The sequence below is a fragment of the Eriocheir sinensis genome, chromosome 15, assembly GCF_024679095.1.
Source record: "Eriocheir sinensis breed Jianghai 21 chromosome 15, ASM2467909v1, whole genome shotgun sequence".
In the NCBI taxonomy this organism is placed as follows: Eukaryota; Metazoa; Arthropoda; class Malacostraca; order Decapoda; family Varunidae; genus Eriocheir; species Eriocheir sinensis.
The window spans coordinates 11,867,432-11,880,517 of record NC_066523.1 but is presented as its reverse complement, the minus strand read 5'-3'; the positions used below and the strand labels follow the sequence as shown (position 1 = coordinate 11,880,517).

At 35.4% G+C, this 13,086-nt stretch overlaps 1 protein-coding gene across 1 annotated transcript; it reads right to left on the bottom strand.

Annotated features, from left to right (window-relative positions):
• Positions 1 to 3,968: 3,968 nt before the first annotated feature.
• Positions 3,969 to 12,686, bottom strand: LOC126998709 (myosin-9-like). Its single transcript, XM_050860698.1, has 6 exons — positions 12,501 to 12,686; positions 11,706 to 11,843; positions 10,525 to 11,079; positions 9,324 to 9,450; positions 7,545 to 8,341; positions 3,969 to 4,139 (listed from the first exon to the last, which is right to left on the bottom strand). Exons 1-6 carry the CDS (start codon positions 12,672 to 12,674, stop codon positions 3,969 to 3,971), a joined length of 1,962 nt encoding a protein of 653 aa, XP_050716655.1. The 5' UTR covers positions 12,675 to 12,686.
• Between the last annotated feature and the right edge of the window lie 400 nt (positions 12,687 to 13,086).

Sequence of the window (13,086 nt, the reverse complement as noted above, 5' to 3'; positions counted from 1 at the left end):
TATATACAGTATATATTTGCTTTAAATCATCTCTAGATGACTTATAATACTTAATGCAATCTAAATGCAATGTAAAACTTTTAAATAAACCATAACAAAACAGTATCGGGCCACAGCATTCTACGGGTTTGATGGGCAGTAACTATGTTGTCACCACGTCTTTCCTTTGTCTCATGACGATATATATTTTACCATGATCTTACATATTACATATTACAGTGTCCAGTGTTGATGATATCAAATACATTGCTACTACCTCTGCAACACTTACATGTCAGCCACTCTCATGCTTACATGTCATGGTGAGGATTACAAACCTAACGAATAATTAAATAATTTAATGTAATTTAAGCAATTTACTGAAGCAAATATCATTGTGACACAAGGGGAAAAGGCATGTAGGAAAAAACAATTATGTTACATGCACCACCTCAGACTCTTTAGTTGTTACAACATGCTTCTTTCCTCTGTTTCTTGATATTTACCTTACTAAATTACTTTACTTTGTTTTTCTGGTGTTTTACATGCTATTGCTAAATTATTAGCTTATAGCAGCTAAAGTAGTTGCCATTATTCATTAGTTTTGTAATCCACACTAAGACATGTAAACGTGGCAGCAGTACAAACGTAAACACTGCCTATGTAGTCTATTGTATATGGTATAATCAATCAATCAATGGGGACATATGCTGGGATGAGGGGGGGGTGCGTCGCTTCACCCACCCTACAATGCCAAACCCTGGGCTGCTTCCAGGCAAGTCTCCATGCAGACCCCTTTCCCATACTAAGTGGAAAGATCAAACAACTTTCTCCTGCTGTGAACTCTGTGCTCATTCCCTTGGGCTACTCCATTCTCCACTCAGGGTTGTCTCTTACAGAAACAACCCAATGTGCAGGGTAGCCGAAGTTGGCGTTGCGGGACTATGCAAGTAATATATGTCAAAATCACAAGTTAGTCACAAAGTCATGCCAGTGATATCCAATGATTTTGTGTAGATGGTATAAAGCATACACAATTCTTAGTGTTGAAACAGATTTGTTCTGGGAAAAAAAAAAAAAAAAAAAAAAAAAAAAAAAAAAAAATTCTGGCAGAAATCCAACCAGCCTTTGACAATGAGCCTCCACAAGCCTACACTTGATATGTGGACCAGTGATAGTCTTGGTAAAGGCTAAACTACTATTCCGTGATATCGCAGAATTGAAGGGTGACTGGACTTTGATATGCTGTATCTCAGCAGCATCAATATCCACATGCTGTTTCTTGGACTTATTATGCACTGGAATTTCAAATGTTTTTTTTTTTTTTTTTTTAATATTTTGGACTTTTGTATTTTCAAACCACATTTGGTAAGAAAGGTGACTGCAACACATACAATAAAAATAAATAAGTGCCTGTCCAAACACACACACACACAGTAACAAAATATAAAAGAAACATTCTAAATGCAACAGGCACCCTTTGTTATACGACTTACATTCCTCAAGAAAACGACCATAAAGTGATCACTGACATACTGATAGCATTATAACAAAGGTTTAATGAGGGTATTTTCTTAAGCCACTCAAAAGTAATGTAAAATCAATCATAAGAGGGGCCTCTACCAAAGTCAATAACCATTGAAACAAAATATAGCAAAATTATTAAATGAAAATAATAAACTTTCAATAAGGCTTTTCCTTTACCTTTGGCCCTGGGCACTACGATCACTTCCACTATGCTTAGATGTCATTATTACTGTAACATAATATAAAGACACTGATAGAACGAACACCCTGGGTCTAGTAGAACACGAGAAAATGATGTATGGATCCATTAAGTTGATGACAGATTGAACTTTGGTAGGGAAAGGGTAGGGAATGGTTTCCCCAGTGTAGTAAAGTGATCACACCACCCTTGTAAGGCATAATGATCACATGGTCGTGCCACCATTGTGCCGCATAGTGATCATGTGATTGCACTATCAAACAGAGATAAATTGTACAACTGATCATTGTAGACTGTATAATTTTTTGGTAAAGGAAGCTCAAGATTGCATAAGCACTCAATCGTATAGCAATGGTTGCCTCAAAAAAAATAATAATAATAATAAATAAATAAATAAATAAATAAAAAATAAAAAAGCAATCTAAACTCAGGCTACTAATAAGTTTAATACATCAATTGCAAAGCCAGAGGTCTTCCTACTTTCATCTATTTCACATGCAAATCATCACCTCCATTTGCTCAAGTAGAACTACAATGCATGGTTACATGTGGTGTTATATTTCAATTTTAATAAAAATATATGCAAAGCTTATTACTAACAAAATGAGCAGCACTTACATCCACCTGCTTGAGTCTAGCCATCAGTTTTTCCTCTGTGATCGTTAAGGCCTCCAGGACTTTGTGGTTCTTTTCACGTAACTCCTACAGGGCAGGGATTAACAACAAATGTTAGACTTAAGGGAATCCGACAATGATTTTCATATTTTTGTTCATTGATAATAAGAAAAATGTATATATTAAATCAAGATATGAAGACAAAAAAGTTAACTTGATATTTCACTAATCAACAATAGAATACAATCAGTAACAAAAATATATTACAGGTGAGAGCTAATCAAGGCTACATTTGATTTCACTCTGGTGCCTCATGAAGCCCACACACAAAAAATGACATGCGCAATAGCCTAAGTCCACTGGTGGAGGGTGTTTCATATGGCACAAGCAAGAGGACTGACACTAAGGGGGAGATGGGGAAGTACTCTACAGAAATTAAACCATTTATAATACATCAAATCCCACTATCAAGGTTGTTCATTTGATATGGATGAACAAGATCAACCACAGTCACTACAGTGAACTCTCCCCCATTTCTGCAATGGGCATAGACTCAAGCTTCTCTTAAACCAATGTATATGTATCTCATGGACTTCTAATACCCTAAAGTGCATTTGCGAAATTGTACTTAATTATACATAAAAAAAAATAGCAGTGCAACATGCTGGAGAATTTTGTAACAAAATGCATACAATAAGTAACAATGCTGTACACAATTTTGCAAGTGGTGCGGCTTTTATCACAGGAAGCAATACAATCAGCCTTCATAGGGATATCATACACAATTATAAACCTTACTCTTAATTAAGAAAATCTACATGAGCAACTCAATAAGTAAAAAGCTGTTTTGTTTTGTTTTCAACTCACCGTTACTGCCCAGAACATTGAAGGTGGTTTCCAAACAAATTATAAGTAGGAAATAATACATACAATAAAAATGACCTCGGATGATACAAAATAAAAAACATATACAATCATGCAAAATCAAGAAAATCATCACATGTAATGCATACATCCATAGGAAGCTCGGCCAATCAACTAGTGCAATAAAATACTTACATTATTTTTTTCTCTTTGGCTTTCCAAGTCTTCTTTTAATCTTGTGATCTCTTTTTTTAGGCTAGTTAGTTCTGATAATTGTTCTTCTATCATTTGTTCTTTCTCCTTCACTCTGTAACATTTCAAATAATTGTAGTAAATCACAACAGCTCTCTTGTATTGGTATACCAACACTTATTAAATTAGAAAACTAAATCTTGAACAGCATTACATCAGTCTTTTGCATTATCAGCTTCTTCATAAACATAACTAGTATCTTATCCATTCAAATAAGTCCAATTTCATGAGTTAGTAGAAGATTCAGAACCCATAATTTAGGCCTTGCCTTGTATTTATATGAAAAACAAAGTATACTTATGTCTTTAATTTTTTTTTCTTTTGCAACAAAATATCCATGAAACTAATTATAGGCATAAAAAGGAAATCAATACAATATGTATGATTAAAACCACTAATTATAGCAGCTGATTGTGAATAACTGCATTAGGTGGTTTAGCAGTTGAAAACAGTATCAATGAGACAATTTGGTATGTGATAAGCAAGGCAACTTTGTTGAGAGTATGAAGAGCCAGGCAGGCTAATGACAAACTCATAAACAGAACAACTGCAGCAAAGCTGGAGAGTCATACATAGATTCTAGAAGTGCAGTGTTGGGGGCCGGGGTGTGCTCGGCATGCACATCTCCATTCTCCTGCCCTTCGGCTGCTGGACGGACACTCTGAGAGGCCAATGATTCTTTCTCCTCCTTTAGTCGTTCAATCTGTCAATAAATTTAAAAAATCTTTAAAGTGACTAACCTTTAAACTATATATCGAACATAATTTCAACCTATATTAATGTTATATGGAAGACAATATGACTGTCTAATCAAATTTCAATATTACAGATCCAATTTCCACTACAAATTATTGGAGAAATGAAAAGGATGAACTATATAAATAGTGAAAATGCAATTTTTCTAAATGAGAAATGTGCTGAGTTTATCAATTTTCTAATTTTGCATGATTAAATAGTAAATAAACTAAATGACACTATTGTCTTGTACAAACAAAGAATTAAACATTAGCAATGTAATAGAAAACATGCTTTAGGATGTCTGCTGAATAAACAAGTCATTAATTGGATGTTTTTACTTTTTACAGCAGGTTACAAAGCTTCTAGTACAGCAAACTAGGCACTGAAAAAAATTATCAGATCACACACACACACGGATGGAGTCTCAGGGTACATATTGAAAGAATGCAGAAATGAGCTGGTTAGACTGATATATGACATCATTAAATGCTCAATAACAACTGGTACAGTGCCTAAGGAGTGGCAGAGGGCCGAAGTGGTCCCCATATACAAAAGTGGAAGGAAGGAAAAACCCCTGAACTACAGACCCATATCATTGACCAGTGTAGTATGTAAAATATGTGAGAAAGTGATAAAGAAACAATGGACGCAATTTCTAGAGAAGCAAAATTTAATCACAAGTAAACAGTATGGATTTAGAAAAGGCCGCTTATGTAACAAACTTACTGAGCTTTTATTCAAGAGTGACAAATAAAATATAGGAAAGGGACGGATGGGTTGATTGCGTCTACCTAGACCTGAAGAAGGCGTTCGACAAAGTTCCACACACAAGACTACTATGGAAACTAGAAAATAAAGGAGGACTGAAAGGGAAAATGAAGAGCTGGATGGAAAGCTACCTAAGGGGAAGAGATGAGAACAGTGGTTAAGAACATAAACTCGGAATGGAGAACTGTAGAGTGGAGTGCCCCAGGGATCGGTATAGGCACCAATTCTTTACCTAGTATATATTAATGACATGCCAGAGGGAGTAAATAATTATATGAGCCTGTTCGCAGACGATGCAAAGCTGCTAAGACATATAAGAAACAGTAAAGACTGCGAAATTCTGCAAGAAGACCTAAACAAGATTTGGAAGTGGAGTATGGAATGGGAGATGAAATTCAATGTGAAGAAATGTCATGTTATGGAAATGGGAAAAAGTGAAGGAAGACCAAAATGGACATATAAAATGGGAGATGGTGGAACATTAAAGAAAGTACAAGAAGAGAGAGATCTGGGAGTAATAATGCAAGATAACAAACAGCCAGAGAGTCATGTTGATCAAATATTCGGTGATACGTATAACATGGTGAGAAATATAGGAATAGCATTCCACTACATGGATAAGGATATGATGAAAAAATTAATAACCACTATGATTAGGCCAAAATTGGAATATGCAGAGGGATTGACACATGAAGAAAGATTAAAGGAAATGGACCTACCAACACTAGAACAAAGAGAAAGGGGAGACCTAATACAAATTTATAAATTATTGACCAAAATGGAAGAAGTAGATGAGGAGGAGTTACTACTAAAAGAAGGAATAAACACCAGGAACACAAGAGGACACAGTAAAAAATTGAGGAAAGGAAGATGCTTGAGAGACAAAGAGATATAGCTTCCCACAAAGAAATATAGAGGTTTGGAACAGACTAAGTGAGGATGTAGTATCAGTAAAGAGCGTGCAAAGCTTCAAAGAAAAGTTGGACAAATACAGATACGGAGATGGGACCACACGAGCGTAAGCCCAGGCCCTGTAAAACTACAACTAGGTAAATACACACACACACACACACACATGCAATCATGCACGCACACAAGTACAGATATTTACAAGCTATGAACATTTTAACACGATGAGACTTTAAAATGCTGTGCTAAAAAATTTACCCACCTGAGTATTTTGGTCTAAGATCACTTGCCGAACACTACAAAGCTCTGATTCCGTTTGAATCAACCTGGAGTCAACTTCTGCTTTTTCCATCATTTTTTCCTGAGGTAAAGAAAAAATGTTGAAAGACTGATATTTTTAAAATCAAATTCAATAACCACTCTTTCCATATATAAAAAGGGGTCAAGATGTCCTGCAAAAAAGAAAAAATAGAGTTGCAAGAAATAGTAGAAAGTATAGATCAGAGATGGACTGCTTATCTATAGTGAAACCAGATTGGCAAGATCGTTTATGTGTTGACTCCTGCAGGTCCTTTCCAACCTGCTGCTCTACCACATAGTCCCAACACTCATCTCTTCCTTTCACATGTTAGCTATAGGTAACATATGAGAGAAAGAGGTAAGTGTTGGGACTGTGTGGCAGAGTGGTGGGGAAGAAGGACCTGCAAGAGCCAACGCAAAAACAATCTCGCCAAATTGGTTTCACTATAGCGTGAAACTTCAGACACAATTGTGAGTTTCCCAAAGTCATTCACATCACCTTATGAACCTCATTCATCACAATATAATCTTGTTGCCTCAAGTTTCCTTTTTCCCTATTCCATTCAGTAGTACTCTGTTCAGTCATGGTCTTTTACCATGCCAGAATTTTTTAGATCACCCGTCTAACTTCACCACCACTTTGACTGATGTAGGCTCTAAACTCCTCTTTTACCAATCTTCCTTTCAATATCAACTACAGCACCTTGGCACATTTTCCTCCATTTGTCTGAGCATACCTTCCATATTTTCAATCTTCCCACTGTTCCTTTTTTTCTATACCTGTCAACTCCTTCCACCAAAGACATGCTACTTTTGCTCAGTTCCACTGCTCTTACCTTTGGACTTTCTTGCTCATGGTTAACAAGTTCACCAAGTTTCACTTCCTTTACCACTACTCTCATAACTTTACCTTTCCCAACAAAAACTTTCATGCTGCCACATTCATGAACCTCTGCAAAACTGATTGATGTCAAAGTAAACCCTATTCCTACTGTGCTAAAAGAAGTCATATACAATCATGATATTTTACAAGTACCAACTGATTACATATTCGATAATCTTTCCACCTCATTTTGACATTCTAGTCTTGACCTTCATCATTACTCTGTCGAACTCTAAACCAGCTATAGAAACAATACCTAAAACTTTTATGGACTCTACACATGTTACGGTCTGCTTTATGACTTCATTATATACACTTCATTGCTGGTAAGTCACCCCTCCATTCCATAGATGTTTGGTGCTTCCTTTAAATCTTTACTATGTACCATATTCTCAAGACTTCTTTAGATTGAAATATACTACTTTGACACACACTACAAGAATTTTTTTTTTTTCCCATTCCCTCTCTGGAAGTCTTGTTCTCCAATTTTTCATAAATATCTAGTTGAACAAAAAAAGTTACCTGCAGTGTGTGCTGTAATTGTGCTACTTTAGCATTACCACTTGCTAACTGTGCACTCAAACTTTCACGGTCATTTTCCATTGCTGCCAATTCTGCCAATGCTTGAGCACGAGCTGCATCAGTATTCTGAAGCTTCAACTGCAGGTCTGCAAGCTGTACATTACGTGTTCCCTCTTCTCCAACTCTCTTTTCTTCCAGTACCCTTATGTGTTCTTCATACTGCTGACATCTTTGAGTTAGCACTTCATGTTCTTGTCGTATCATCTTTGCTTGCATTTCTGCTTCATTGAGTGAAGAACGAAGAGCAGCAACATCGTTATCATTAGTGGCATTCTGCAACTGTTCCACAAGCTGTTGCTGCTGCTGGAATTTTATTTGATACTCTTGGTCCAAAGATGCACGTAGCTCATTCAAACGAGATGCTTGAGCTTTTTTATCATTAGCAGCAGCTACTTCCTGCTGGCGTGTATAATTTGCAATAGTGTCTTCCAGCTGGGTTTTGAGCTTTGAGGATCGTGATCGTTCACCATGAAGCTCACTGCAGAGGTCAGTAATTTTTGCAGACAAGGCAGAGTGTGCTTCATCCTTATCACGGAGTCTGCTTTCTACTTCCTCCAACTGCCTTCTAAGCTGAGTTATGGGATCCACACGACCCTTTTTCACCCAGTCACCTCCAGCATTATTTTGCTGTTGCTTGTTGAGGAGTACATCAATCAGGGTCTGAATCTCTGTTCCAGACAGTGGAGCACGTTGCACCATGGGAAGCAGCTTGGACTCACTCAGTGCTGAAAAAAGCCATCATTACTTTTTGTACTGCAGCATGGAATTAATCAAGTGAATACATTTATTACTGACAGTGAGATTATCAAGAATTTAAGAGCTCAGACACCTATTCAACAGATATTAATACAGTAGGATATTGATTTCAAGCAAGACAGGCACCAAAGAAAGTTAAATCAATTTTGAACTTAACATGAGTGGGGTTTTTTTGTTTTGTTTTTACATGCTAGCCTATAGCGTCAGTAGGCTTTTTTTAGGGGCCTGGTGGTCGGCCCAAGCCCATCATGGCGCAGGCAAGTGTTTATAGTGGCGCCATGTATTCTTGGAATGAATTGCTTTAGTATTTTGGTCATGCAACACTGGGACAATTCTAGAATGGTTTATGTGTGTGTGTGCAAGAGAAGAGTAAAGGAAGAGAAATTGTAGTAAATGTTGGCAAGAGGAAGGTAATTAATTGTATTTGAGAGCAAGAGAGCAACTATCGATTTTGCAAAGCCATACAAAGATAGAAAAAGAGCATGTGAGAGTAATATCTGATATCTGGGCAAGAAAAGATGGAGGGATTTATTGAAATTAAGCACTCTGAAATAATTTTACATAAGCGTGGGACCATGAAGGGTAATAAAAAAGGTAGTGAAGGGGATACTGGTGATATGAGCATTTTAGTGTTACAAAAAAAATATTAATGTGGGATTAATGAAAGGTATAAGAAATAGCATTATCCTCCCTATTCTGTTATATCAATTAGACATGGACATGAAATGTAGAACAGCAAACACAGATATGCATGGTGGAAATGAGTTAGAAAAGGTGAACATAGTGTGTCAAGATAAACAAAATATGCAATTTTTTTTTATATAAGTGCAACAGCATGGTTGAATGAGTGAAATGTACTCTGGAAGGGTAGGGCATGTGAAGAGAATGAATAAGGAATTTTTTAAGTGTGCATAGGGGGAAGAATGAGGGAGTTAGTAAATTTCAACTTACATGTAATATCATTCTTTGGCTTATCCTTCTTTTTCTTCTTATCTTGAGAAGATCCTTTATCAGCAGAGGGTGAGACATCAACAGCATCAGAAGCATTCACTTGGTCATGAGCAGAAGGAATATCAACCTGTTGAGATTTTTTTGTATAACTGTTTGACAGAGTTGTTATGATTTAAATCAAATGAATGAAATCATGTGACTTAAATCAATTTAAATATTCAAAATTTTCAAAACATTCAAATGTTCAAAAGTATGAAAAAGGAGTAGTCTTTTTGTTGATAACAACAATAAATGTAATTATGTATCTAAATGAGCATAATTATTTTTTGAAAACACAGGAACATGACTGAGTCTAAATTATTATCAATATGATCCAAATATGACTAGATATTAATGGAAGTCCCCCTTCTGTTTCTCTGTATTTGTGTTGGTTATTTTAACTTGTTAGATCTGATTAAACTATCAGTGTTTTTCTACTTTTGATTTTCAAGTGAAAACTGGTTTTGGGTAAAGTAACAATAATAAACTATGGTTTCATTTGGCATTCTGAAAGAATGTCCTCATATAAAATAATCAATCAACATAAACCAAAAAAATATTTATATATATATATATATATATATATATATATATATATATATATATATATATATATATATATATATATATATATATATATATATATATATATATATATATATATATATATATATATATATATATATATATAAAATCAATTTAAATAAAAATCAGATTTAGATCATATTGATTTTTTTTATTTTATAAAAAAAAAAAAAATTCCAATCCTGCTATTTGAAAATATAAAGTAACACTACTGATAAAAAATATATTTTGAAGTATTTGTTTAGTTTTTTGGTAGTCATCTCTTACCCTTATTCCAGTATAGGAAAAGTTAGTTTAAAAATATTTTTGGGACAAGAGGCCACTTAAAACCCCATGAAATTTATCACATCAATTATTTGAGTCCCCCTTTTCCTTCAAAAGGACAATGAAATATTTGAGTCTTGACAACATTTCCAGGTAGTGGAGGAACAACTGGCCAGTTAAATGAGTCATACTGCAAAGACGATTCAATTATGCGGTGACAATCAGCATTGTCATTTAAATGAATAAGAAAGGTACATTACATGAGTGAACTTACAGTTAAGGCTACAGGAATCAAAACCAAATATATACTTACTGCAGCCTTTGTCTCCTTAACAGAATTGGTTTCTTTTGATGTTGCCTTTCCTTCTTTGGGAGAGCCTTTAGATTCTTTTCCCTTTGTATCTTTAGAACTAGCATTAATATCCTTAGCAGTGTTTGTTTCTTTAGTTGCCTTTATTTCCTTAGCAGGACTGGCTTCCTTAGCAGCAACTTTAGTATCCTTGGAAGAACTTTTTGTATCTTTAGCAGAAGCATTTGATTCCTTAGCAGTGGCCTTGTCCTTAGCAGCATTCTTTGTGTCCTTTGAGGTGGAGGGAGCATCTCTTCCGAGGGCCTTAGCTTCTTTAATGGAGGCACTTGATTCCTTTGCAGAGGCCTTAGTTTCTTTAGCAGGTGCCTTTGTTTCTTTAGCAGCTGCTTTCACTTCTTTACCACCAGCCCTTGAATCCTTGGCAGATGGGCCTGGAGGTGCAGGGGCAGCAGACTCAACTTTCTTCACTTCAGACTTGACAACCTTCTGAACTTCCTCCACATTCACCTTGCTTCCTATTTCCTCATCTTTCTTCTTTTTCTTTTCCTTCTTCTTCTCCTAATGATATACAAAGATTTATTAATGCAGTACTGGGAACTTGAAGAATTTAATAACGTAATATATGACTTCTTTTTCAAGAAATTAAGAAAAGTTCTAAAAAAATTGCCAACTAATAAAGGTGATCCTCAAATGTTACCATGAATATATTTCCTCATACACATCTTGAAGAATAAAACAGTAAACAATAGAATGTTATAATAACAGCAATGGAAATACTCTGAAGTTAATACAGGGCAAGACTGTAATCATGTTTGAACAACAAAAAACACATAATTCACTTGAAGTACAAAGAGATGCAAAATAATTATAATTACGGATTGAAAAACTGAATCATATTAACCATACAGACAAATGTTAAGTAATCACAAATTTCTTATATAGATATTATAAGGAAGCAGCTGTAAAAGATCTAACTACACTTTAAATCAAAACCCAAACCTTAAACAAAAATGTAAATATACAACAGAAAAGCCACAACTTTGAACAATGGGTAAACAAAACATTATTTAACAGAAAATTATAATTGTGGTTACTCAAAGATCTTATTTATTGATCTCACTCCACTGTATAAAAATGAGGACTTCTTTAGGGATTTATATGTTTAGTCTGGTCAAAACAAATACCTGAGAGGGTTGTGGTGATGGAGAAGGTTCGGGTACTGGTGGTGGTGACTGAGAGGGTTCAATTTCAGCCTCTAACTCTTGTACTGATGTAGCTCCAGATGGGTCACCTTCATCTTTTTTACCCTTTATCTTCTTTACCTGAAATGAGTGATGAAACAGTAAATTTGTTTCCCCTTACCCTAATTTATTCTATTCTTGATGAAAAGATTGCTGTTCACAAAAGACTGATGATTTCAAGATTATAAAAAATGGTTAGAAATATCTTGATACTCCCATCTTGGACGAACTCAAGTCGTAGAAAGGAGGAAATACAAAAGAAAGAAGGTTGTTCTGGAGTTTATCAGCAATTAAGAGAAATAAAAGAATGAAGATGTTGGTTAACTTTGGCATAAGGGATTTGAGCTGTAAAGGGGTGAGCTTGAGTAGAAAGTAGTGTGAAGCAAGACCACATGAGGGATGGAGGCATGCAATTTCCAAATTCAGATGAGCAGTTAGCATGAATATAGCAGTAGAAGACTCATTAAAATGAAGGGTGCTAATGATGTGAAAAGCCTTTGACTCTACTCTGTCCAAAAGAGCCGTGTGCATAGAGGCCCTCCCCGTAAAAAAAGACCGATATTCCATACAGGAGTGGATTAAGATTAATCTTATCTTTGTAATAGAAATTGCTACTATCAATATTTATAGCAGAGTTATGTACCATACATAACTTAAGATTGATAACTCTTTATATACAAAATACTGCAAAATATTAAATGTAGCAAAAAAATTAGTGTTTGTTTTCATTGTTCCTACCTTTGGTTTCTTTGGCTGCTTCTCAGTTTTACTTTGTGCATTTTCCAGCTCGAATTTCTGACGCTGCTCAGCAAGTGCATCCTCAAATGGTGTCTCCTTGGTGCCCAGTGTGGCCAGGAGGTACACCACTAGAGTCAGGACCAGCACAACAGCACCAAGAACTAACAAATCCATGATGTTCTCAACCTAAACTGGAAACAACAGAGGTTATATATCAATGCTTTTGTAAAGCAATACACTTGTAGTAGGTAACCCTCCCAAAGAAATTAATTCATAAGTATATTTTTTTTTTGTATCATTTACCTACTTGTTTATTTACATATGGATAAATAGATACCGGTACCACCACACAAAGTGTTCCCTTATTTTTCACAGGGTTTACATTCCCTGTGAAGTGGGGATGGCCAAAACCACTTCTAAGCATGCCCAATATTTTTTTGTCAATGTCAGTAATTTTGTTATTCTCGTAAGACACTTTGCCATCTTTTCTATTATTATTTATCTTTGTGTAGATGAACTACATCCAATAGCCATGTGGAGAGCACATGATGAGGACAATGAAACTAATAGCAACACTGGTGACCAT

Bases quoted from the DNA above. Each gene is read 5' to 3' on its own strand.
- LOC126998709 (XM_050860698.1), bottom strand. From the start codon at position 12,674: ATGGATTTGTTAGTTCTTGGTGCTGTTGTGCTGGTCCTGACTCTAGTG. The intron at 11,080-11,705 runs GTATTTGTTTTG...GTATATCATTAG, and splicing joins CATCACCACAACCCTCTCAG to GAGAAGAAGAAGGAAAAGAA. The intron at 8,342-9,323 runs GTAAGTTGAAAT...GGCTTTTTTCAG, and splicing joins GCCAAAGAATGATATTACAT to CACTGAGTGAGTCCAAGCTG.